Here is a 25,974-nt window from a genome sequence, read left to right as displayed (position 1 = left end):
GTAATTACACAATATACTAATAATAATTAAAGGACCGTTATCAACTATAAGAGAAAAAAGTTGCTCCATATTAACATAATCGTTACTCAATTTATTTTCTCATTTGTTTATATACTCTTTGTACAGCTCTTACGGCCTAACGTATCTCGCCTACGTTCACCTATGCCGTTTCGTTTACTGTGTTTTACTTAAATTTAAATATCTCAGATAATCTATAACTCGTTAGTACTAACCCCAAAAAAAATATCAATTGGAAAGGCTCGGCTACGTGGACGTCGGTCTACATATGAACGACAGGACGCCTGTGAAACAGAGACTTTACTACACAGGAATAAACAAAGCTCGAGAGGCACGTATTAGAAATGACAGAAGATATACACGTCATCGTACTTAGAAGATTTTGACTATTAAAAGTCAATGAATTGCACTCGGCTCACACGCTAGGTAATTCGGAGTTCAGTCGTCTAGTACATATCTATATATATATATACACATTTATATATATATGATTCTAGTTGTCAATGAGGTCTGGTACCTGATACCGGAAATACTAATTCATAATTTCCGGTATTATATTTCTTTCTTGAATTTACATTTCTCTACATCACTTGTCTTCATTTAATATACCATGATTCATCTCACGAAAACGATGAGCCGCGCACGGATTGGCCGTTATAAATTTGAATTGTCAAACCGCCAAATTCACTTCGTATTTCATCTATCCTCTAGTAATTGTAATAGCCACTAGAGAAATTCTATTTTGTTTTTTAATTATCTCTTTGTATCTATGATCTTCATACAGATCGTTCTGGAGATGATACGTACCACCAGCTAATAGCGCGAACACGTTCGCCGCGCACGCTTGCACGCATGCGCACGAGCTCGAAGGCATAAAACTTTCACCCGACAATTGTTAATAATACTATACGCAGTAGTATCAAAATAAACCACACCAAGTGTAGAGTATAATATTGTATATACATAGAATTTCTTTGTGTTGCTTTTCTTCTTTCGTTTATTAAAAAGTGACTAGCTCTAGATTGTTAGGAAATATTCTACAATTAAAATATATCACAGATGTTAATGAAAAATGTCTAACGTCAAAGTAAAAACAAAACTGAAGATAGACGATTTCGATATTTTAAAATGCGAGTCGATAAGATAAATCGGCTAGAGATAATGATCGTTATAAATTCATATGCTGCATGAATAATAGTTATCAAAGCTATGCAGACTTCGTTAATTCCCATGCCTCCAGACTGACTGACTAGCAGACTGACAAGGTGAATTAGAATACGAAATTTGTTTGTACGCTCGTTTTTGACTAGCATGTAAATTCCTAAACTTTTGGCCAGGAGTCAACAAGTCATCAAAAATTAGCACCAGTGTGTGCATATTAATATTGCTAATTAATATATTCCTAATTAACTATATAAAACGATCGCGATCGTTAATCCGTCATTGGTATTCAAGATTGTCATAGGTACTGTAATGCGTAGTGTCGCCGAAATACGTCACATTAATTGCGTGAAGTTTAGAGAAATTCTCAAGACAGTTCAGATCCGCGAATTACGCGGGTCTCGACTAGCTGACAACAGATGGCGACATCGTCTAGCGAGAAGAGAGCTACATAAGGAAGGCCATGATTTTAAAAAGATCAGAAATACCTAGAGACGAGAGGAGCGCGTTATTCGAATGTGATTATACGTATCGAAATGGCGCTTTTTTCGAAAGCCACTACATGAATCTCAATGTGCTTTTGTTCCCATAGATAATTGGCAAAAATAACTTGTAGAGTGCTTGACAGTTGTGTATGTCCGGTATATTAACGGCAGACGTAATTTTCTCAATAAAAATAATCGCGTGCCGTTTAATACCCGTAGAAAAAGAGCACGCTCCGAGGTGGGCATATAAAATGTGTAAAAGTCCCTTGGGAGAGCAAGAAAGGTTCTCCGGGAGGTTTCAGCGTCCTCCATTTTGTTGGTCTCTTCGATTGGTCAAAGTCGAAGGTATGATTTCTCAAGCGTTTCTCCCTCTTCTCTTCATCTTACTTTTCACAAGAGCGAAGTGACAGTAAAGGCTATATTGTCATGCACTACAGTCTTTCTGAAAAAGTCCTCGGGTGATCGTTCTCATAAGGCGGTACCAGGACCGGCCTGAATTTATGCGCACAGTCGCGTACGCGCATGCGCAACGTAACGCACTCACGTTTTCGCGGGACAATTATTTTTGTTTCACTATATAAAAAGTCCCAGTAATAGATAAACATACTGTTCTAAGCACAACGGCATCATCGATCATTAAGAATCCTTGCTCCTTGTACTTTTTATTTCCTCCACGTGCTCCATCGTTGTTGCCGTCGGTGTTGGCGTTGACGTCGTTAAGGATGGGGTCACCGTAGACTGGAACTCGGCCTCACTCTTTGTGGGAGTGTCACCCTCCTGACTAGATAATTTCTTAGCATGATTGCTGTGTCCACTGCTCTGGGAGTCCGTGTCATCCACGTAGATCTTTATGTCGCTGGCAACGTTTGAAAGAGTACGTTCCCCAGATTCGTCTTTAGCATAAATATCACCGAAACCATTACCCGGAAGGCTTTGATAACCAGTACCAGCATTAGCGGAAGCTGTAGTACTGTTACTTCTTAGGCTGGACGGTCTCCTCTCGTTAATAACAGACTGAACATCCAAGTCGTTGTCTGCCTCAGGCGATGGTTTCTCATCAGTTATTCTGCTCTTGGCCAGGTTGTTACCATAGTGTGCGTAACTAGTTGAAACTCCGGATGCACTTAACGTTCTGGCACTCATACTTGTCTCCGCGGACTGAGAGTCGCTAGATTTCCGATGTCTACCCAGATACGATTCACATACAGGAAATAGATAGCTCCCAGTCTTACTGGACGTACCCAAACTCCCAGCAGGTGTCTGTTCACCAGGTTGACCGGAGGTTACTGATGATCTTCTATTAATGGACTCATTAGAAGCTTTCGTGACGGTCAGGAAGGATCTATCCTCCTGGAGATCAGCTGCTCGTGGTTGCAGGTACTTGGTACTACCGTAGAGCGAGCTGTTTCGCTGGGGAATGATTCGTGGTACGCTAAGGTTGCTTGTTGGCTTGATGACTTCGGCGACCTCGAAGTGCATTGGCATCGAGGAGACAACCGGGAGCAAGGTGTCGCGTTGATGCGAGTGGAATGTCTGTCGCCGCTTCACTTTAAACTTTGAGGAAAACCTGTTGTTCGTACGATGAGAGGAATTTCGTCTTCTGTCATTCAGGACCAGGACGGAGGCTTCCGAGAGCCGTCGAGATGCTTGTGATTGGTGTGCTGTCCTGGAAGCCAGGTGTCTGTCTATCTCATAAGCGTCCTCGTTACCCTCTAGGCTCTTCTCCCTATCCTTCTCTATCTCTAACGGTGGATTATAGATAAAATTCGCCGGTAGTGAACGCACTTTTGATAAACCTGGTCTTGCATTTCGCACATCCTCGTTACCCTCGTCCTCGTCTAGATCTTCGTCGTCCTCCTCTTCCTCTTCCTCCTCTAGCAGCTCCTCCTGCTCAGCTGCCAGCTCACGCTCCAACTGAGTCTCCATATCTAATTCATCTTCCATCTACGGAATAAAGTAAGGTAGGTTGATGATAGTTTTTTGGAATGTATACTCCACACGTCTTGATCTGTATCTACTTTCATTTCTTACCTGCTTGTGACTCTCCTCAAGATGCTTCATGAGTACTGCCACAACGACGTTTACCAGTACAAATTGAGCCATCAGAACGAAGATGACAAAGAAGATGGGCGCTATTACTGTACTAACACAACAGTTCTTGACGCAATCAGCAGCGTCGTCGCAATCATCCCTCAAGGTATCCTTCATGATACCATTCCAATTGTCACCAGTTGCCACGCGGAAGAGGGTCAGGAAGGCCATACCGAAATTGCTAAAGTGAGCATGTTCTCCAAGACCTTGACATGGCATTTCGTCACTGCACTCGAGTCGACCAAAAAGCTCAACACCCAGAGCGGCGAATATGAAGAACAGAAGGAAGAAGAGGAGGCCCAGGTTACCGACCTGCGGCAACGCCTGCATCACCGTATCCAGAAGTGCTCGTATACCCTTGGCCATCTTCAGAAGTTTCAGTACTAAACATAAAATCAGTGTTACTTCCTAAATGAATAACAGATCTTTCATCGGGCATCGAAGCTAACCTCTCGCTATTCGCAGGACTCTCATTACACGAATAATTGTTGGATTTATTGGAATTATTTTGGATTCGACCTCCTCCAGGACTATACCGACTATGGAAAGGATGACGATCCCGACATCTAGCTGATTCCATCTGAAAGAAAATCAATAGCTATTGACACTGCTCGTTACTAATTCACAAGAAAATATATTTTATTACTTGTCTTTCAGATAAAGATGCAAGCCAAGAGCCAAAAGCTTCATGAACGACTCAAGAATAAATACAGCTGTGAAGAAGTAATTGAATATCTTCAGGGCGTAGGTAAGAGCCTTTGGCATCATGTAGAACTCCATTGCCATTGTGACAACATTTAAACCAATCACAGCGGCGATCGCAAGATCAAAGTACTTAGACGTGACGACATTGTGAACAAAGAGTCTTGCCTTAGAGTAATTCGTGTAATAAGGTGGCTCGTGCATTTCTAAAAGATTCAAGATACATCGTCAACCATCTTTCCTTAAATATACAACAAGGAAAAAGATAACCACTCACTTCGCCTCTTCTTCTCCATCTGTAGTGCTCTCTTGGCGGCTCTTCGAACACGCTCTTCCTTTTCTTGCTCTTCGCGACATCTATGAAAATTCTCAACAACCACGCCGACAAACATGTTCAGCACGAAGAATCCCACCAGCAAAATGAACGCAATGAAGTACAATAACCTCCACTCCGAGTAATTTTCCATCGGCTAAAATCACCCAGACCGGTTAAATGAACAAAGGTCAGTACTTAGTTCTATGAAAGATCAATTCCAAATGAACAATAGACACCCACCTGTTGATCCACTCCTACGGCATCCAACCCTGTGTACATAATGTTCACCCAGCCATCACGTGACGACAGTACAAACAATGACATAAGCGCTTTGCCCAGGTCATCGAAATTATACTTCCTGTTGAGCCAGGCATTTCGCTTGTCGGCCAAGCAGTCGGTCCTGTTGCGAACGTTCTTAATGTCAGGTCCATCGCAGTAGTAGAATGCGCCCTTAAAAAGCTGCACCCCTAATATACCAAATATTATAAAGAAGGTGCAACATATCAGGACGATGTTTCCTATTGGTCGCAACGAAGACAACAACGTTTGGACGACCAGCTTTAGTCCAGGTGCTCGGTTGATCACTCGGAGTGGTCTCAATGAACGGAGAAGACGAAATACCTGATGAAAATTTATAAAATGAAGAACAAAAATATTATACCGTAAGCAACACAATTTTTATCATTCGTTACGTACACGTAGTATGCCAAAAATTCGTGGACTACTTTCTGATACCAGGGACATTAGTAAGTCTATTATCGATATCGTCACTAGCGACCCATCCATTATATTCCAACCGGAAGTGAAGTAAGCATCAGTACCATAAAGCATACCGGATGCTACAACCTTAAAATTAAAAGATATGAATTTAATATATTTTTTAAAAGATATAACAATAATAATTATTATAACCATTAATTATTTACAAGTAAGTTGTACCTTAACGAACATCTCCACAGCAAAGACACCGGTAAAAATGTAATTGGCTGTTGCAAGAAATAACCTCTCACGGCTGTCAGGAGGTATATTAGGTCGTTCCATGGCTAATGTGATACAGTTCAGCCCGATGAACAGGAGAACCACATTGTCAAACCATTTTTGATCCACGAACCATCTACAGAGTACACGGAACCGGTTGTTCGGTGGGAACAGATAAAGCGAATAATCATCCCTCTCTTTGAGGCATCCTTTCGGCTCGAAGAACATGAAGATCTTCTTGATCTTCTCCACGCTGCTGGCACTCTCGTTGCCATTTGACGGTGGCGTCTGTTCACCAGGTTGCGGTTCCAGGTCTTCAGAGAGCTGTTTGATCCTGGGTAGTGCTCCAGTTTCAACAGTCAGATTATTAATAGTCCTTGGAGTAGAGCTCAGTGGATTCTCATCATGGAGTGGTACTTTTTGCATCTGAATGTTGTCGTAACCGCGAAGAGAATTCTGTCGCGACAGATCGCCTATCCATCTCATCTGAAGGAAAGGTTTAATTACTTTATCATTTTTTAAAATTAATCTTATGAGAACTGATACTCACGTTAGATGCTGCGTAATGAGCTACCGACGAGCTACGACTTTTTATCGAGTTATTTGGACTTAAACTCCGATTGTTCGTCGTAATGGCGGTGCGATTGTTTGGCGTGTCGCACTGAGTATCGTTCCTTATGGATCCACGAAGATATCCGCCATTGTAGTTTGTATAGTCAGCACAATTTCTAAGAGCAATATAAAGAGTATAGACAATGCCTGAGATGAAACTGAGAGAAAACGAGTACAATAATCCTTACATAGAATTTGACCTGGTGGTGCTACGTCCATTGTTAAGAATTGTTGTATGTCGGGGGTCTTCTTCTTGGGATCTCTTACGCCGTAAGGATGGTCGCGATAGACGCCAGGAGTATCCTCTTTGTATCCTAGCCGGACTAGAGACAAACGCTCTGGAGCGTTGTACAGATCCAAACGATTTTTCATTGTCTAATGACGCATATCTAGAATTTGAATCTCTGCTGTCGCGTCGCGACGGATTTATCACGGCTACGAGACTGATCCGTCGCGGCGGCTGAGTAGCTATAAGATTATTCGTCGCGAATTTATTGTCCGGTGGCTTCAAAAGACCTGAGATGCTGCACTGACTCTGAAAATTTAAAATATTTATTTGCATGAATTATTAACAATCGTATCTTTCTTTTCATCTAGATTATCAGTTCGCTTACGGCTGATCTGTCAATTGACTCTATCGACAAGGTCGGATTTCCAGGACGACAGTTGAACTCTCTGCATCCCGCGTCCAGGGTCGTGTTGGGTGAATCCTGAGGAGTTGCAGCTGTATGCGTTATTATTGGAGGCTGGGTACCCATCATCTTGCTCTCCTTCTGGATATTACATTTGGGTTCATCTATTGAATGTTTCCAGCTACCGTTCTGTTTTTCGCGAGTAAAATTGTCTTTGTATTTTCTCAGATCATCCGCACTCTGCCAAGAATTTTTGTGGTCCTAATACAACACAGCAAATGTTCACACGAATGGACCAAGGCTTCTTTCTATCTGGTCTTATCAATTCTCGTATACATATAACAAGTGGAGAGAAAAAAAACGGAAGTCTACCTGAGTATAGGTGTCACTATCAGTCACAGAATGAGATCTGGAAACTCTTGATGATCCTCCATCACTACCGATGCCAGCTTCCTTAGCAGCTAGTCTAGCCATTTCTCTCTGTTCGCGTTCTCTTCTCTCATTCCTCTAAAAATCATAACCACGTTCAACCATAGAAATAAAATTTAAAAAAAATTGTACAAATAAAAAATTTTACCTCCGACGAGAAACCCTCCACCAGGATGGCAACGAGTAGATTGAACAGTACATAATTCCCAAAGGTCATAAGTGCAACAAAGTATAAAGCTGCCCAGTGCGAAGTCTTTTGCATCCCATTAAAGAGGACAACGTTCCAGTCCTCCTGGGTGAGTATCTGTATACGAAATTATGAAAAAAAGCATAAATAAAAAAAATGGTGTTGACAAAAAAATTTTTTTACAATCATCTTTAAAAAAACATCTGATCTTTCACCGATCCAGTATCCAGAAAGTGAACAAAGAGTAATCTCCAAAAATCACACTTCTCATATGTAAACCTTGTATTAAAACGTATCAGTCTTAAGAGATACGTGTAAGAATGTATAATATGTATAAAGAGGGAGAATATGTATCAGGATTGAGATATAGGCAATATACTATATCTATATGCTTTGTCAGGTAATCAAGTCAACTTGATGTTAGATAATACTATATATAAATGTCTATTATTACCATTAGGTCAGGATGCACGAATTATAAGCATATGGGTAAGGAACAGTGGTACCTGAAAGACGGTGACAGTGGCCCAGAGGATGTCGTTGAAATGTTTTCGATCACAGCGACACATTGGGTGGCGCGAAACCACCTCGGCACAGGTGCACGGCCGACTCCGGTCCGCCCACATGCAAAACTTACCCCCGAACAGGTACATCCCTAGGATGCTGCAACCGAGACAATCCAGGGGCCTAAAGTACCCTCAAAAACGGGCGAATTCACACGAAGAGTGTCCCCGTATCATTTTGACGTAATTTACAGAGAGCATATGCATAGATAGCATTGTTTGAAAAAATTTATTTATCATTATCGATCACCAAAGGCCAATGACCCGAAGACACCCTTGACCTGCGTTAAAAGCGAAATATCTAGTAAATAGCAATGAGTGTGTCACTTGAAGCTGCACTCGTAGTAGTCACATTCTGCAAAATTTTTGCGCACGTACATATCTTATCTATATTATCGGATTTTAACTGACTTTAGAAATTTAGATATTTTATGTGAAATATGAATATCGAAACTATATAGGAACGACCAGAGTAACTAGAGGACTGTGAGTTATACAGGCACCTATTGCAGAATGTTACAGTAACTGTTGTATAATAAAATAGTTATTGATGTGGGATTTTTTGAAAAATATATCAAACTGGTAATATCGTTTGATCTAACCCATTAGATTTTTTGATAATGGATCGATTCGTTCCGTTTACTATCCATTATACAATTTTCAATGGGCTTTTATTCATATGTATATACATCAATATATGTGATAGAGTACGCAGGGTTTATTGTGAAATATCGCACCAAGTGAAGTTAGTCCGTCCGTCCATTTTATTTCTATAATAAAACCACTTCAGACTGTACGATACTTTTGAATTAAGGCGCCTTTCCACGTCATACAGACTAGTCTAGTAATCGGCCATCACGTGACCCTTCTGTCGGATAACATTTTCGTGATAACCGAATATGACCAATGAAGGGTCTGGTTTTCCGAATTATCCATCTTACACAACTAGTCCACTCAACATGGAAAGGCACCTTAACCTCCATATGCATAGCAGGCTACTCAACGTCAAAGTACGACCTGAAGTTGGCTTCGCCGTTGGAATCAAACGTACCCATAGGAGAATTTCACACTGCCGAAGATCTTAGCGAACGGTAACATGTAGTATATCAATGGTAAACTATTTATTACCTTTGGCAAAAAGCCATTGGCAATATGAAATTTTCCTACGCAGACATGTAACCTTTACTTGATGCGTTTGAGCTAAGTAAACCAGTATATCCTTAAAACATATATGTTTGTATATACCTTGAAAATATGCACTAACTACTCCTAGGGCTATCTACTTTTTCACGTGGAAGTATGCAAGTCTCTCTCTGACGATGTTACGCAATAAATATTCATTATTGTTATAAGCTAATCAGTGCGATTAGAAATTTTAAACATATTGAATAACAACTTCAGAGAAACAGTCTGCATTTATTATATTTTGCATAATACGATAGGTATACTTAAACAAGATACGTATATAAAAGTTAGCCCGGGAAATTCAAATAATCAAAAGCCCATATTCCTTCATGTAACGAAATACTCAAATCTACAGGGTGATTCGAAAGTGTCCAGTGCGTAATGGCGTGCTGTCATAGTACTATAGTGTAACAAGGTAATGGTGTATTTATCCTTTACAGAAGTCACCGAAAATTTATATAAATTTAATTATCAATTCATACATCTCTAATTTATCATTATGTCGAATATCCTCTGGTCGGATCGAAAAATCGATATTTCGAACTTAACGATTCTCATGGGTTCGAAATACGCGACCGAATGATAATAAAATCGATCAGCAACGCTATTAAAAACGGTGGGGGTGCACGTGAACAAAGAGATCCTCGCGCGAAGCACGCATGCATTATTCGAACCCCTCTTTCACTTTGACTCAACAAACCCATATAAAATCACGTTTACCATGATTAAAATAAAAAAATGAATTTAACCATAACCATATACGAACGTCAGCGCTATCGAACGAGGTCTCTAAATTTTCGATCTTTCGATTGACAAATTCTACCTCACAGGTCATACGTTCTTCGAAACATGCAAAAGTGATCCAGCTGAACGACGAGACACGTAGGCAAAATAAAATACATGAAAAAAATACTGATATAACCTCATAAAAATACAGCCATAACAACATCGTAATAATAAAAGCGACAATCCAACGTTCCCATCGAAGCGAGAAACACGTAATCAGCCATCGATACTGATATCTTTAAGAATCATGCTAAATAGACAAAGTATGAGATATAGATAGAGCAGAGCGAAGATAAGTACTTTAATATAAAATTTAGATATATAAGAGTAGGCAGCGTATAATCTATTATAGATATATATCAGATCATAAGGTACGAAACTTCCGGTTTCCTCAAATACCGTCAATTCGAAGTCGGACGTTTCGTACTTGATGACCTAAGATATAAAAATATGCGATTTAAGCAATGTGATAAATATATTATATATATAGCCTCGTTCATTATTATTATTATCATCATCATCATCATCAAGTGAGGTTCATGCTAAAAGCTCATACGTTACCTTTCATATTCGAAATCATAAAAGTATGGGCATAGAGGTGCTTGTACCGTGTTTTTTTTTTAGCGTTTAAATATTAAGTTAGAGTAATAACAATAATAATATACTAGTATAGAACCCTCTGACAGTGAAAATATATCCTGTACCTGAAACACCGTCACAATAGCCCACAGTAACGAGTCAAAGTTTTTTCTATCGCACTCGACGTCAGAGCTGCCTTTCATCGTTTCGCGGAATTTGCAACCGAAGAGGTGCATCCCAAGAATACTATAACACAACGAAACGTGGCAATGTACATTCATATATCCGTAAGGGTCCATTACTCGCATTTTTCTCTTTTTTTGGTCTCTCATTATCGTCTTTGTATTATACAACTATATTACTCTTTGTCTCAATCTCATTTTCTAATTTGGATTGCATCCATTGAAACTGTATAGGCTCTTCTACGTAAAGACGAATGACGCTGAGAAGTCAGCTTGATGGCTTTCTGTAAACCGAGTCCCGGAAAAGGACTTCCGGTCATGTTATCTCAGACCAGGTACGCATGACGTGATCGGACGACATGCGATCTGGAATTTGGACGATTTTTATAAATGAGCGTCAGCAAATAGTGGCTTTGTGAACTTTGAAAATGATTTAACGGGAAATAACGTAACGTGAAAGGAGGGTGCATAATAATAATATGAGAATGTCATAACCGAGAGTACTGGTCGAAATAAACGAAAAGAATTGCAATACTCTAATGTCGATCGGTACATAGGCACGCGCTGAGGCCTTCAGAGATTGTATAGCTGAGAGAGAGAAAGAGAGAGAGGGAAAGAAGAAGAAGAAAATAGAGAGAGAGAAAGAGTGAGTGAAAGACCGATAATACGAGAGTGATTATATAGCCCATAATAGCTCAGTTAAGAATCAGGATCCTTTCACTAGACATTTTCAGCATTTAAGCACCATGCACACACGTATATTATATATATTTAAGTATAATATATATACTATGTATTATAATGTATGTGGTATACGCATATAAAGCATACATCGTAGGATATATTTTTATTATATACGTATACTTCTTTTTTTTTCTCTAAATAGGTCGTTTCGATGCCTAAAGCCATAAGTAGCAAGAGTCACCTCGGTCGTGCCAACAACACCATCATTACCATTACACCATTATTGTCATGTCAAATTATAAATGTCAACGCACTGCATTACATAATCGCCACAACAAAAATTTGATATGATAGATAACCTAATCTAGGAGTATATATATATATATAATTATATAAACTAGCCGCTCGTGGAATTGGCTCAAGAACACTCTCACGAAGTCAGGACATATGTGACTGCCGGATTCATCCCTCACAATGTCTCATTATAGATCTAAATAGATTCTGAGTGAGGATTATCTCGTATAACTACTCTTATCGATCAATCTTGTCATCCCTTATAACGAAAAGTAGTCAAAATGAATTTATTAACTTCATCATTATTCTTCAGGGATATGTCTGAGGCACGTCTTTCTTTTTTTGATAAAAATTGTTATAACATTTGATAATTGACAAGAGCGCTTTAATAATTCTTTACTTACCTGAATATAAAGATGAATAGTATTAAAAGTGCAAAGAATACTGCAACGTTATCCATCGTGCGCAGCATCACGAACAGCTGTCGGCGTAGATTGGGCATAAAGCGTACGAGCTTTAGGATCCTCAAAAGTCGGAAGGTCCTCAGGACGCTCAGGCCCGAACCACCACCACCACCTCTGTCACCAGCGAAGGCCTGACAAAGCTCGACAATGCTACCAACAGAGGGTATAAATGATTCTTGTACATTATTGTTGCGAAATAAGGATTCTTACCTTAAAACAACAACGACGCCGTCGAAGACGTTGAAGCCGTTACTTATGTAGCCAAATGGACCCTCGGCTATGATCTTCAGCAGCATCTCAACGGCGAAAACGGCTGAGAAGACTATATTGCTTATCTCAACGATCACTGTCAATTCTTCGGGCTGTGCGTAGGGCGAGTAACGATAATATATATTATTGATCTGATTTCCAGTGACTGACGAGACGAAATAGGACGGTCTTTCGTTATACCTGATTGTGATACTCTATACCCATGCTCAGGGTATTTATCAGAATGGCCAGTAAGATCCCTTGTTGAAAGTACTTATGCTCCACGAGCTTCTTGATCCAGCGTCTCACGCACCGAAGAACGCATACAAAACAGCTACCGGAAGCCTTGAGAATCTTTCGCGTCTGTGAACTCTGCCACTTGCTAACTTCCTCCGGCCAGATCTGCTCGTTTTGAGCCTCGCAGCAAGAGCAGGCATCAGGATCGTTATGCCATTGCGCCTGGTCCTCAAGGGTAATGTGCCGCTCTGATATACCTGTATGATGATTGTATAGAGAAAAATTGAATTCTGACAATTTGCTTTGACAGTTCTTTATTACCTTTTGTCAATGAATTCAAAAATGAATCCAGCGCCAGCTGACCAGTTGGTAGAGCCGCACTCAGTGCTCCACTCAGAGCAAGCAATTCCTGACAAGTCATGGCTTCTTTGGCACCAAGCTCGGTTTGCACCTGTACCAAAGCAGGTTACTCGCTGACTGTCAATTTGACAGCTAGATATATTGACAGTGGTCGTTACCTGCACGTTGGGCTGAGGCGTCGACCAGACGTTCCCATCGCCAGTCTGGGTCATCTTCTCACTGGAGCAGACGTTCCGTTCACCAGCTCCTATAGATCCTGGCAAAGTGTTCACGCTACTTCCGTGGAGCAGCACCACGTCGCTGAACATGACGCTACTTCTTCTCCGGTAATGAGTACACGGTGGACTTAACAAAGCATTGTTGGCTTCTGTTGTATTGACAATGGTATTGTCACTGCCGTTGGAGACCGACGGCATCCTCTGAAGTCCTGAACGGCACTGGTTAGATGAGACCTCGGTCTCGGAAACTTCTGGGCTCGCTCTAGGTGCTAGAGGTAGACTTCCACTTCCTGCCATGACCATTGCATTCACACCCAGGTCGCTACCAATCCCATGCCCCGGTTGTTCTCCACTCTCTAGAGCTGCCAGGAGTCTTGGGCATCTGCTATGATGTACTCTTCTCTCTGAACAACAATTTTTGTCAGTTCAGTTCAAAAAAATCAGTTCAGTACCCTGGGTAACAAAAATTACAAAATTGTTCCCTGTCTCACCCCTTGCTCTGTTCATCTGAAGACCCACAGTGTTCGAAGAAACCAGACCACCTTGTTGTTCCTTCAAAAGCTTCTGTTCGCGTTTCTGTTGCCGGCTGTATAAGTACAACCGATATTTCTTCATCAGCCTACGTTTGCTCCTTCGCCACAGATGAGCGATATACCTACAACAAGTGTATCTCATGTATTTCCACAGAATCAAAAATTCGACACACAAATAACAACATCAATCTTACTTGACTATCTCAGAATAACAGGTGGACGGTTCGGACGTATTTGTAGACGAAGCAAGCGTACTGGTAGAATGAAAACGAGCCCTCTCTAACCTCATCCTTTCCATTTCCCTCTTTTTCGTCTCAGAGAACTGTGTGGCTATCACGACCAAGCAAAGATTGATCATGAAAAACGAACCAATCTGAAAAAGCAGACAATCCAAATAAAAATTCAAATTCTAATCAATAAAATTTTTCCCTTTATAATCCAAAAAACTCACAACAATCAAGAGAACAAAGTATATCCAATCCCAGAACGAATGAGCATCCTGCACGTAGTACATGATATCAGTCCATCCCTCAAGACTGATAACAAGAAAGATGGCGACCCAGGCAAGACCAATATTATCAAACGATATCGTGCCCTGAAAAGGGTTATTCCCCTGACCCTTGCATTCCGTATAATAATAATTCCAATTCACGCAAGAGCTATTGTTTATCAGTGTCGTATTGTTGTTCGGCACTGCAGTACTGTTGCACACCAAATTTCCTAAAACACAAAAATGACGAATTAACAAAAAAAATACAAACAACCTCGTCACGCCCGGCTCAATTCAAAACATTCCGCTTACCAAGCTTAAGTGGCGGCAGATTGTTACACGTATGCATTCCACTATCATCCGGCCTCGAGCAGATATAATCCTGACCTTGATATTCGAAATACTTCTCGAGATCGCTGCAATACAAATCATCCCTATTAATGAAATACATACATAACCACAAAGATACGAGGATGCACTGGCATGCTTCGTAATGCATGTCCGAACGATCGATCGTGAGAAAGGTAAAGAATTATTTATACGAAATGCATTAATGTCATTCTATATGCACTGTATCCGACACATATATATATATATATAACTATCACGTATTCTCCCATTAAACCGACAACGTTGCATCAGGAATGCAACGCATGTATATATGTATAATAATAATACACGACTGTCATTATAAATTCTTCCAAAATTTTACGAATTTATTAACACAGCAGTGTTCAATCGTTGCATAAACAGTATTGGTAATGCATCTTCTATGCGTATAGTTTACTGATTCGTATGGTGTCTAAGCTATAGTCAGTGCACGTGTAGCGTCTACTGAATGTATCTAGAACGTATCACGTGCGTGTTTGTTTATCCTAGTTGTTGGACAGGCTGATTATCAAGTGCACAGTGACGTTCGTCATTCTCATTCGATTTCATTCATCCGCATTCATTCATCGTCATCGATGACTGCCGAGTCAGACGTTGCACCGTCCAAGTGTACCAAACTTAAGGCTCTTTCCAATATATCTGTAAATTGCATTATACGCTTTCGCACTCTCGATCGGACCTTTTTGCTTGAAAGAAAATAATAATAATAATAATCCCCGTCGAAATTTACTCCTCGGACACGTGTTATCCTCGGATCTCTCCACGGCTCCAAGAAAGACAGACGACCAGGCAGAGAGGAGACAGCTAGATGTAATTTGAATAATAAAAAGATATAACGAAAATATTAAGAAAATTACAAAGTTTACGACACGCTCACATCGACACATGCATACCTAACATCCTAAGAAATCTTTCAAATGGCGGACAGAGCATACAAGAGTGAAATGCACATCCCAAGAACTACGTGACTTGCTACCATAGCATTTTCTTTCTTGACAGTTAAAACCTAACAGTGCAGAATTTATCCACGTGTTTTCCCTTCCGCCCCGTAAATCCGCGAACTTTTCAAGGGAAAAAAAAATTTAAAATTTTATCCTGCCATTGAACGTTATTCAAATAATTCACGACTCTCGCATTGAATTAAAAAAATTTTTTTAAAATATATATCTTTTTGAATATGTCCTAACCAAGCATGAATTCCTCAAAGAAAATGTGGTTTGTATCTGTCGACTTGACGTTGTATACTGTACAAACGAATAAGACAGATGAGTACCCGTAGCAGACGACATAACATATGAGGTGGCATGCTCTATGTAGACAGACACACGCACACGCACGCAGACGCACTATATAGATATAGTCGTATGATAGATTTATATTCTAATATGTATATGCACGGCATATATATATATATATCTTTCTCTCTCGCACGCACTCTTCCCCCCCTCTCTCTCACTCTCTCACACACTCTCTCTTTATACCAGAGCTTACTAAATGCGTGATCGAACCGAGTACTCGTCCGAGAGTAACCTGCAACAGCGAAATAACAGCCTGTCACTGCCTCTAGGGCTGATGCTTACGCTTATATTTCACTAGGAGATGTATATTCTCATAATAATAATATCTACTGATACAATTAATAATGATCATAATACGATGAAATTAATAAAACCGACGCTAGCATTCGTTCTATTGTCCCGTGATTGTATTGCATTGCGGGAATAGTAATTTGTACACGGGTATATCGATTAAGGGCACGATTAAAAAGAATGATAACAGTAAGCATAGGTCTTTGGCGTGGATAGAGTATTTGATAGCCATGAAGCTTCATGCACGAATTCCCAGGGTGAAAAGTGTGGCTTCAACTTTTATCAGGCTATACGATATATAATGATAACTCTTGTATGGTATATCGTTGCGATATAGCGAACGACAATACGATCTAATCTCGTGTCCGAAGCAAAAAGCAGACAGCTCTACTGTATAAAGGCAGACTCTATTGAACAGTCTATGGATAGGCTTATTTTTGGCAAGCGTGTACGTACTCTATGCGGTTTATAGATTTCGTGATAAGAGCGCAGAGACACGATAACGTTATAGGGGATTATGTAGGTCTAATGCGATAGTAAAAATTTGCTGCTGCCGTGCATTTGTTTTGAGCGAACAATGCTGGACAATGCTTTAGAGAAAAAGTCTACCAAAGTAGAGTTGACCTCACCAGTGATTGACGGGACCAGGTCAAAGGGCACGTTTACTTAGATTATATCTGTATATACTGATTTTAACACGGGTGCTTATTCACGTTGTCTCGAGGTTGTCATTATACTGGTGGATTTACCCTATCGTGACTTTTAGATCAGATAAAAGAACCTTTGAGATTTTGGAGTTTTCTATACTTGATGCGAGTGGGAGAGAGACAGACTTATGGGCGTTTACGCGCTTAAGAAAAGGACACGCGTACTCTGACCAACTCCAGTAGTGAATCGTGGGTATGAAATATCCTTTGGAAAATTTTCTCTCTTACGGATGAATCTCATAAACGGCTTTTGAGCCGTTCGAGGTTTTTTAATGTTTATCGTATTTTTGAAAAGCTTGTATATACTTTAATAATACAATTTTATTCGTTATTCAATGTAGAATTTTGCCAAACGATGCTCAATGGCAGAAACTTCGCTACACCTCTTAGACCCGACTGATGCGTCTGAGTTGAAACACCCTGTAGATATGTGTGTATATAGATATAGTCCAGCAGGGAAAATTCTGTCGGTACGTATCATATCCACCTGAACTTCTTCCTGAGGGGTTTGAATACCCATTGGGTATATACATGGGGGCTGGTTTAGGGGCAGTGCCACAAATATGACCCAAGTGACGTCACACCGTATAACCTAACTGACGAAATTCTACTGGTTGGTTGGCTCAGATCTGTTCTGTAAGTTTTCCCATGAGTTTACCTCGTTAATATTTTCATCTGAATATTTAAACTTTGACCGCACGTAGCTACCCTTACTGACTCACTACCCAGCCTCGTTTATGTTTTAACCTGGCTCAAAACCAAGTAGCCATTTCGGGGAGCAATGAGGAACGTAACGTTTGGCATGATCATTGATCATTGATCAGTGATGATTTTATTGATGAATTTACTTACTCGGGATACTTTATGTTGGGCAGCGCCTTCAGGAAGCATCGCTGCCTCAGGATTCCTTCCCAGAGCTGGACGCCTACTATACCGAATATAAAGAACACGAAGAAACACAGGAGCAGGACGTTACCCAGCATTGGCAGAGTGTCCAGCAGTAACATTACTAGTATTCTCATACCTGAATATATGCAAGGTCAGTATATTAGCGGTGATTGAATTGTTTAATAAATTTTTTAACAGCATCATGATATTTATACTCACTAGGGATCCTATTAATAGCTCTCAATGGTCTCAGAACCCTTATCGTTCGTATTGCTGATAAATTCATATTCTCCACATTGAGACAGTATTCCAAGGCGCTAAAATACACAGATTGTACTCGGAAGGTAAACTTCTTAATAAACCATTGATTAAAATTTATAAGGCGTTTAATTACCCAGCAACGACTATAAAGAAGTCTAGTCTGTTCCAGGAGTCAGCCAGATAGGTGCCCTTGCCGTATATACCCATTGCTACCATCTTTATCGTCATCTCCAGGGAGAAAAATGCGAATATAATGTCGTCGAATTTCTGAAAATTATAAAAATGGCATTTTATCTATATTCTGGACTTTTTATCTTTTCGTTATCCATAGGTCTTATCTTACGTCCGATTCTCTTTATACGTACAGTCCGACTGCGAGTTCGTGTACTTTTTTTTTTGACAGGTTGAAAACTATAAAATCTTCAATAAATCGTATATGAATCTGTATAAAATTTGTGCTAGAAGGGTAAATCATTTTGTACTGGTAGAAAATACATTTTTTGCCTCTGACATGTATTTCAGTGATTTTATGTAAAACCACGTGCGACTTGTTGACTTCGTGGCTTTCAACCTGTCAAAAAATTTTGAAAGCGTCGATTCACTGTGTAATCCATGACAATGCATCTGTCTTTATTTCACTTCGTGCGAATACCTATGCCTACGTAAATCATTTCAAAGAATTCTGTTTTAGAGAAATTCCCCGAGAGAAATATCAAGCTTGAAACGGACAGCTAAGCTGCGCGTGGAGTAGCAAAGCGAAGCAGTGGGCTGAAAATAATTTCGATCGTAAACCACGAATGATTTATGCTTCTCGACACTCGTTCAAGATATCTCGAAGATCAAACGAGAGGCTAGGTTTTTCAAAATTGCGCACCGCTTTTATCGCCCTCGCACCCTTTTATTACCAAGGCTAATGACACGCCGAGGAACAGACCCACTGCTAACCTAACGGACGGATTTCCCAAGACGCAAACCTAAAGGTGATATTAAGTTACCGACAGATATATACAAATTTTTTAAATCACCTTCCCGAACAATTCACGCAAATTGCTGCAGAATAAAAAAGAAGATACATATAAAAAGAACCAGTCTTATGTAAACTTTGGGTCTGACACCTACCGAGCACAGTCATTACGAAAGACATGCTGCTATCGGTATATAAAATCTCGATTGAAATACCGTACATTTCATTTAACGAACAGAATACATCGGAGTTGGTCTTCTTTACCGGTATCAGCTTGATATGAAAAATACAAGCCTCGATACTGCTGATAATGATAATAGTGAACCCTAATACGTAAGATAAACAATAATAATAATAAACTGCATAAAAATAAACTCACCTGTAATATTTTGCATCGATTCGTGACGCACTGATCGTCCACGCACGGTTGATACATCCCAAGCGTTATGCAATTCAAGAAGATAACCATCATGCTTATCCTCTCGAACCACGTGTTCAATTGTTAAGGAAATAATTAATCATATACCATACATGTTCTTAAAAACCTTCAAGAATCTATCGATTGATATTACTTCGCATTAGTTAACCATTTGATTTCGCTATAAAAGAAATACTCAACAATTCATAATGGTTCGGCTAATCACAAGCTACCGAAATAGCGACTACAATAAAGCCCGTATGATTATTATCGTACGAATGACTCCTCGTCAGTTTGAATGATTGTCCATTAGAAACAAAGCGTGAACTACCAGGAAATCAATGAGCGTTGCCAAGCGAGCGGAAGCCCAAAATAATAGTACGTAAAATCGACTGGGCGTAAGAAGTTTAAATAAAAAATACAAAACTTGCCATACATATCTAAACATAATAACAATATACCATACAATTGACAATAGTCTATAAAAAGATATATAAAACCATAAAATCCATCCGTGTCCCGTGGAATTCGACATTCATTAAACCTTTATGAACTCCGGGATGAACCCACGTATTCTGTCTATCCCCCATAAAATTATACCAAACAACCACTCTCATTCGTATAACCACCATGTATCGCACAGAGGCAAACACAATTAGATTACAATTGACTTCTCCACGTGGGATTAATAAAAACCGAAGTAACGTCACATAACCTGAAAACCCAGGAAAATTATATTGGCCGAACAGCATAGGGGGGTCCTTATGAGCAAAACAAGTCATACGACGATTAAAGTCAACAGACTGATCCCAATTAGGACAGAGGCAATTGGCAATTATCTTAATCGAGAAAACGAATGACCCAGGACCTGGTAAAGGGGCACGTATGTCATTCAGAAATTTTCATTGCATCCTGAACTAAAGTCAATTTCCACGGTAACAGACGTCCGTCTTGAAATTACATGAGGATAATTGAAATTCACTGGCTGATCGATATTCTTCTTTTATTCCACCCATGTGCTCTATGTATTTACGTATATCGATCATATACGGGTGTACGTATATACGTTCCGGCTTTACGAAGCCCGAGCTTTCGCGACGGAAATAAAACTATGAATGCTATCGATCTGAACTCATCCCCGATAGAATCGTAGGGAACCTTTACCGCTCGACACGTATCTACGTTATACGTGGAATTTGTATGTATACGTGTGTGACTGCCTAGGCGCACAGTCATAGATGCAGGAATAGTCATGAAACGTATGCAGGTATAATCCAGGCGGAATTGCAAGCCATTCGAGAGGTGAATACTCGAGTGAAAATACCGAGGACGCCACTGGTAGTACGTATGCTATTCCTGTTCACTGAGGGAGCAAGTAGAGCAAAACCCTCAGCAAAGCAACTCTTGCGCTATTTCTTTTACTCTCTATTAGGATAGTTAACTTTCGTCCGGGAATTTCGAGAATGACTTCGCGCAGGGTCGAGTGGACGAAAGCGGGATGAGTGGTATATTTTTGGGTTTGATGGTATAGGGGATGAAATATAAAAAAAAAAGAAAAAAAAAAGAAAAAATTCCGGGCAAGCTTGTCCGTCCACTTTGGAGGTTGATTGATCTTCCTATAATACATAAGATCGCTTGGGGTCGCTTATAAGGGTGAGTCCCAACTTCGGTTGGTATCCCTGGGAGGAAAACATAAGCCACAAGAGGCTAATGGGGAATCGGGGTAAAGTCAAGTCTGAAGTAGACACGTAGATCCGATATTTGTGAATGAAGGACAGCGTCCATTAGGGGTGGTTTGAGAAATTGCTACCATTGGCTGTAATACAGCGACAGTATGTTATTTATAAAATCGGTATGTATGCTTGGTAAACGCGAGTTGAAGAATTATAAAAATATGACGTAACCTATAAATGCAGGCGAAGCACAATTTCATGAAATTTTATGGGTAAGGGTGTGGAACTCGTCTGATATCCAGAAACCCAGGGGTGCCCGATCAATAAACAGCTTGGCTGGCTCCAGCATCTTCTACTGGCTTTAATGCAGAGAGAGAAGTTACTGCTATACTGTCTTCCTATCTGTTGGTACAGATTCCTCGATTAAGGGTAGGGTGGTAGGCTTACGGTAATCTTAAGAACCACCCTCTAACCGCACCCTCTGTTAAATGGCGTATATACATATACGCACAGTACATTTCCCTATCTACTAAGGTATTTTCTCTTTATGACTCGCGGTCGACCCAATTCCAACCCTTTTTCTCATCCTCCTCAAAGTACTACATCAAGCATCCAGGACCTCCTCTTATCCGTACTCCAAGGACGTGTTCACCTCCTCTAGTAACTGCCGAGATTTCATAACGAGCTTCTCTCGGCCAAGCTGATAAGGCGCCTAACCTATAAAATTATTCGCATCACCATAAAGACTATTTCTACCGAGCGCAAATTAACCTAACCAAAAATATCAAACTGATGTCAGATTAGTTCGTGCCGCTACCGCCAGGTGGCGAGGCGTCGCGCTCGACGTTACTTCCTCCAATTCAGACCCAGGCCTATGCCGATCGTACGACCTGACTGACCGTAAAACATACCACCGCATTCCGGAAGAGTCCGCCTCGCGAATCGAAAATAGCGCTACTTCATCCTTCATCTCGGACCACCTCACCCAGGAACCCCGGGTACCCGAATGCTTGAGATCCCGTCGGTTTGATAAATGTCGAACGTTCGAGGGATCTCAAGTAGCTGACATGAAATCCAATGGAAAATTAATTCTATGCCTAGTAGTCTCAAGAGCCTGATCGAATCGTTTCTCGTGTATATCCGGTCTAGAAACTTAACAACCGTTTCTGTGACCCAATTCGATCGAAACTCTAGGTTCTTTTTTTCCTTAAAAAATTTTTTTATACCGTATAGTACCGTAGAACCATTAATCGTCCCGTAATGTCCTGACCAAACTATAAACTGTGTAACAAATTGGCAATGATTATGTCGCGCCTAAAAATGTGAACGTTAACTCTGACCGGAATGTTTACCTTAACGCTGTCAGCCTCAGCGGTTAGCCGTGCCCAGATAGATATACGTATTTAAGCTTCAAGGTGTTTTTAGGATGACTGTCCGATGATTCCACCTCAAGGAATCCTTATAACCTGGCTTATTTAATCGATCTGAGGTACGTAGCAAATTTTCGAAGAACGATGACCTCGCTGTAGTCATTGTCTGAGCGATGCCAAACCGGATCTCATTACATTAGAAATCATATCTCTGTGTCGAGATTGTGTCACTACTCAAAAGACATGAGCTAGAGAGAGATAAATGGAGCGGAATTACGTATTTTTCAAACAAAGGGCAACTAACCTCTAAAGCCGTGTCATAGCCATTGTTATAAGGACAATGAAGACCGGCTTGGCGAAGAGCAGAAGAGATCGGAGAGTGAAAGAGAGAGAGAAAGTAAAAGCAGTGAAGTTCTCAGTAAAAAAGAGCAAGCACGTGCATCCGGTGTCGTATTTTCCTTGATTGTCTCCCAGCAACGAGTAACAGGTATGTGCTATAGAACTGTAATACTAAAATGGAGAAAACCAGAAAAAAAGTTCCCTAACTATTGTTAGCTCGATGCATAATAATTAATAACGTTAACAATAAATTTCCAGGTCGTTTAGCATAATAAAACTTGACGTAGAAATCGAGCTGATTTTCCATTCCACTGATTGGAGCAGGTACGCGTCACCGATATCAAAGTCCCCACGCGTAAAATCGTTGTCAAAGGGAAATCGATCGAGTCCCAGTCCAACGTGAACCGTGAACAGGTAACTCTTGAGTAAAGTGCTATTGTACATGTAGTGTTATATTGAACGAAGTATACTGACTTGTTGAGTGAAATAGCTATTACAAATTTAAAGAGGTAATTTCACGTATTACCCAGATCGGCAGTATTTTACTGTAAAATGGGTAACAATAGATGTCGATGGAAGTAAGACAGTGCTAGAGACATGAAACGATCTACCGTGACCTTAGGCCAGGAAGGTGTGTGCGCAAAAGGTAGAAACTACAACAGACAGATGCGAAGTCGCGCGCGCGCACTCTTCCATCCTAGAGGTGAACTAATGAAAATGGTAAAGACGGTTTTCAGCTAAGAAGCCCAAAGGCGGTTTTACATGTAAAGGATATGGATTTGTAATGAGTGCGAGACACCAGTTGCGCGGTCGAGTAGTCTGGTCGAGATAACGCAGAGCGACCGGCACGAATCCCGGATACGGTAGCTCATCACCTTCCTCGTCCTCGTCATCATCTTCATCGGCTTCTTCGTCCTCGTCGCCATCCTCTTCTTCGTCGCCATCATCCTCCAGTTCGCTTAGTTCGGCCACATCACTGTCCGAACCCTGTTCACCGGGTGTACCGCTGACACTCGTCCTCGTCGCGGAACGATACCGATACCCTTGTGGGTAATAATGTAAGGACATTTTTCGAGCCGGTGCACTAGAATGTATTACCGGAAGTTCCTAAGTCTCTTCAGACCTTTGCTCTTCTTTCTATTAGCTCGTTCCGACGACTTGATTCTCTGGACCGTTTTACTTCTTTGTCTATTCTTATCTACTTGTCTATTCTTCACTGTATAACCAGTCCGTTACAGTCTCCCTGATGAACTCAAGTGTTCACGTGGCAGGAGAACAACCTCAGTTTGGATTCTTCTTCAGGGTCTAGAGCATAGGATCGTACGGAATTCGGAGTGTAGCATTACAGAGTCTGAAGAGACTGATCGGTACCAGTGGTTTAGGTATCTCGTTAACACCTATCCGTAGATATCTGATAAGGATAGCGAGGACGAGGATAACGACCACGTTGACGACAGTGGCGGCAACCGCGACGACGACAACGACAACGGTGAAAACGACGACGACGACGACGCTGGTTCCAATGGCCAGGACGGAGCACGTACGAAGATCATGACGCGATGATAAAGGAGCACCGTCTCGTGCGGCTTTGACCTGACTCCGAGTCACAGTCAGAGGCAGAAGCGCGCGTCTCCAGGCTCTGCGTCGACGGTGCCTGGCGCAACGTCGACCGGTGACTGAGGAAACGTCGAACGTCACCCTAAGGAACGCATGCGCCCCTATGTGAACGTGCCATCTGCGCCTTGGTCTCCAGCCTACCTACTCATCTTCTAGAATACAAGGGGATGAGAATGGTACATAGAGAGTAAGAGATAGAGAGTGGGAGAATGAGAGAGACCACATTATTCTACTGTGTAGGCCAGGAACAAGGACGGTAAGAAATATACAGAAATCCATGCTGTTCTCGGGCTCGTGCTCGATGGAGCCATTTCGTAGCATCGTCGTCGTCTTGGTTTCATTGGCATTCGTCGTCCATCTAAAATACACGAGAGGCCATCGCAAACAGTCTTCACGTCATCCATATGCACGATCCAGTAACCCAATTTATACTGTTCACATCTCCGTCATCTCCAGAGTGCATTTCTCACTGTTTGTACATACATACTTTCAAAGCATCATCATACTCGGGGAGTGCACTCCTACTTCAGCTAGTGTCCCTGACATGGACTATATGAATACCACTCTTCAGCTGGTAGTAGTCCCTCTTCTCGCATCCCCTAAAATTCATGGTCAACCCTTTTGAAAATGTTTGCTACGGAGACTAAATCTGAGGATGATACGGAGAGTTGATAAAATTTATAATGAAGGTTTAAAGATTTATATTTTGTAAATATTCTTAGTAATGTTATCTAATTTTGTGTTCGGGCACATTGGATTTCAGATTAGCCTATTGTACAAGTAAAATTGTCCTTTTCAATATAATTTTTGTAATTTACTGCAGTAGTGCAAAAAGTTATAGAACGAAATACATAAGTCCTTCTCTATGTCTGCCTTTGGATAACCTGACAATTGGGATTTAATAACAATAGGAAGATGTAAAACTAGAAGTACTAACAAACTTCTCAAATTCTCTATAATGACTCTTTCTCTTTATTCTCACTGTCTTTATGCTTTTGAACTCATCGCATTAAGGCTTTGATGGAGATCGCAAGGCATTCTACGAATCATACACCACGTCCCCCTCTTTGGAGAGGGGATACCCTAGAGTCTTGAAATCATCAGACTACACATCATAGCGATAAACTCCGAGGACGACAGATGGATGCACCAGGTTCTATTTTGATGGTCCTGTTAAATTAAGGTCATTCCAGAGGTACTGTATAAAGAACCCGGAAATCGATCAGTGATTTAACAGGAAGTGCACGAGTAGTAACCGTTCGAATTGCTACAACGTACTTGAAAGAAAATATTCGATAGTCTCTGAGCAAAAGTTCAAAATAG

The 25,974-nt window shown here is 40.7% G+C and overlaps 1 protein-coding gene and 1 long non-coding RNA gene across 4 annotated transcripts; one reads left to right on the top strand and one right to left on the bottom strand.

Annotated features, from left to right (window-relative positions):
• Positions 1-64: 64 nt before the first annotated feature.
• Positions 65-25,932, bottom strand: LOC107265602 (voltage-dependent T-type calcium channel subunit alpha-1G). Of its 3 annotated transcripts, none has more exons than XM_015735198.2 (28): positions 23,810-24,102; positions 19,614-19,725; positions 18,404-18,537; positions 18,229-18,326; positions 17,974-18,145; positions 14,748-14,851; positions 14,397-14,665; positions 14,140-14,318; positions 13,904-14,067; positions 13,353-13,816; positions 13,156-13,285; positions 12,799-13,091; positions 12,559-12,710; positions 12,289-12,498; positions 10,850-10,970; positions 7,573-7,728; positions 7,368-7,502; positions 6,978-7,256; positions 6,552-6,898; positions 6,302-6,479; positions 5,713-6,237; positions 5,470-5,619; positions 5,014-5,394; positions 4,735-4,927; positions 4,402-4,663; positions 4,205-4,335; positions 3,696-4,138; positions 65-3,608 (listed from the first exon to the last, which is right to left on the bottom strand). In XM_015735198.2, the coding sequence occupies exons 1-28, from the start codon at positions 24,100-24,102 to the stop codon at positions 2,301-2,303; spliced, it is 7,383 nt and encodes a 2,460-aa protein (XP_015590684.1). In that variant the 3' UTR covers positions 65-2,300. The 3 variants fall into 3 exon arrangements, with proteins under 3 accessions (XP_015590684.1, XP_015590685.1, XP_015590683.1); XM_015735199.2 differs by lacking the exon at positions 10,850-10,970 and adding an exon at positions 8,118-8,274 and having other exon boundaries at positions 6,978-7,136; XM_015735197.2 differs by lacking the exon at positions 10,850-10,970 and adding an exon at positions 8,118-8,274 and having other exon boundaries at positions 69-3,608; positions 23,810-25,932.
• LOC112494048 lies at positions 19,738-23,892 on the top strand. The gene is made up of 3 exons (XR_003059140.1): positions 19,738-23,182; positions 23,293-23,448; positions 23,772-23,892. It is a non-coding gene; the product is annotated as an uncharacterized LOC112494048 (long non-coding RNA).
• Positions 25,933-25,974: the final 42 nt, after the last annotated feature.

The sequence above is a fragment of the Cephus cinctus genome, unplaced genomic scaffold (genome assembly GCF_000341935.2).
Source record: "Cephus cinctus unplaced genomic scaffold, Ccin1 Ccin1_scaffold0230, whole genome shotgun sequence".
Lineage (NCBI taxonomy): Eukaryota > Metazoa > Arthropoda > Insecta > Hymenoptera > Cephidae > Cephus > Cephus cinctus.
The sequence above is the reverse complement of the archived record's forward strand: the minus strand, read 5'-3'. Positions and strand labels throughout refer to the sequence as shown.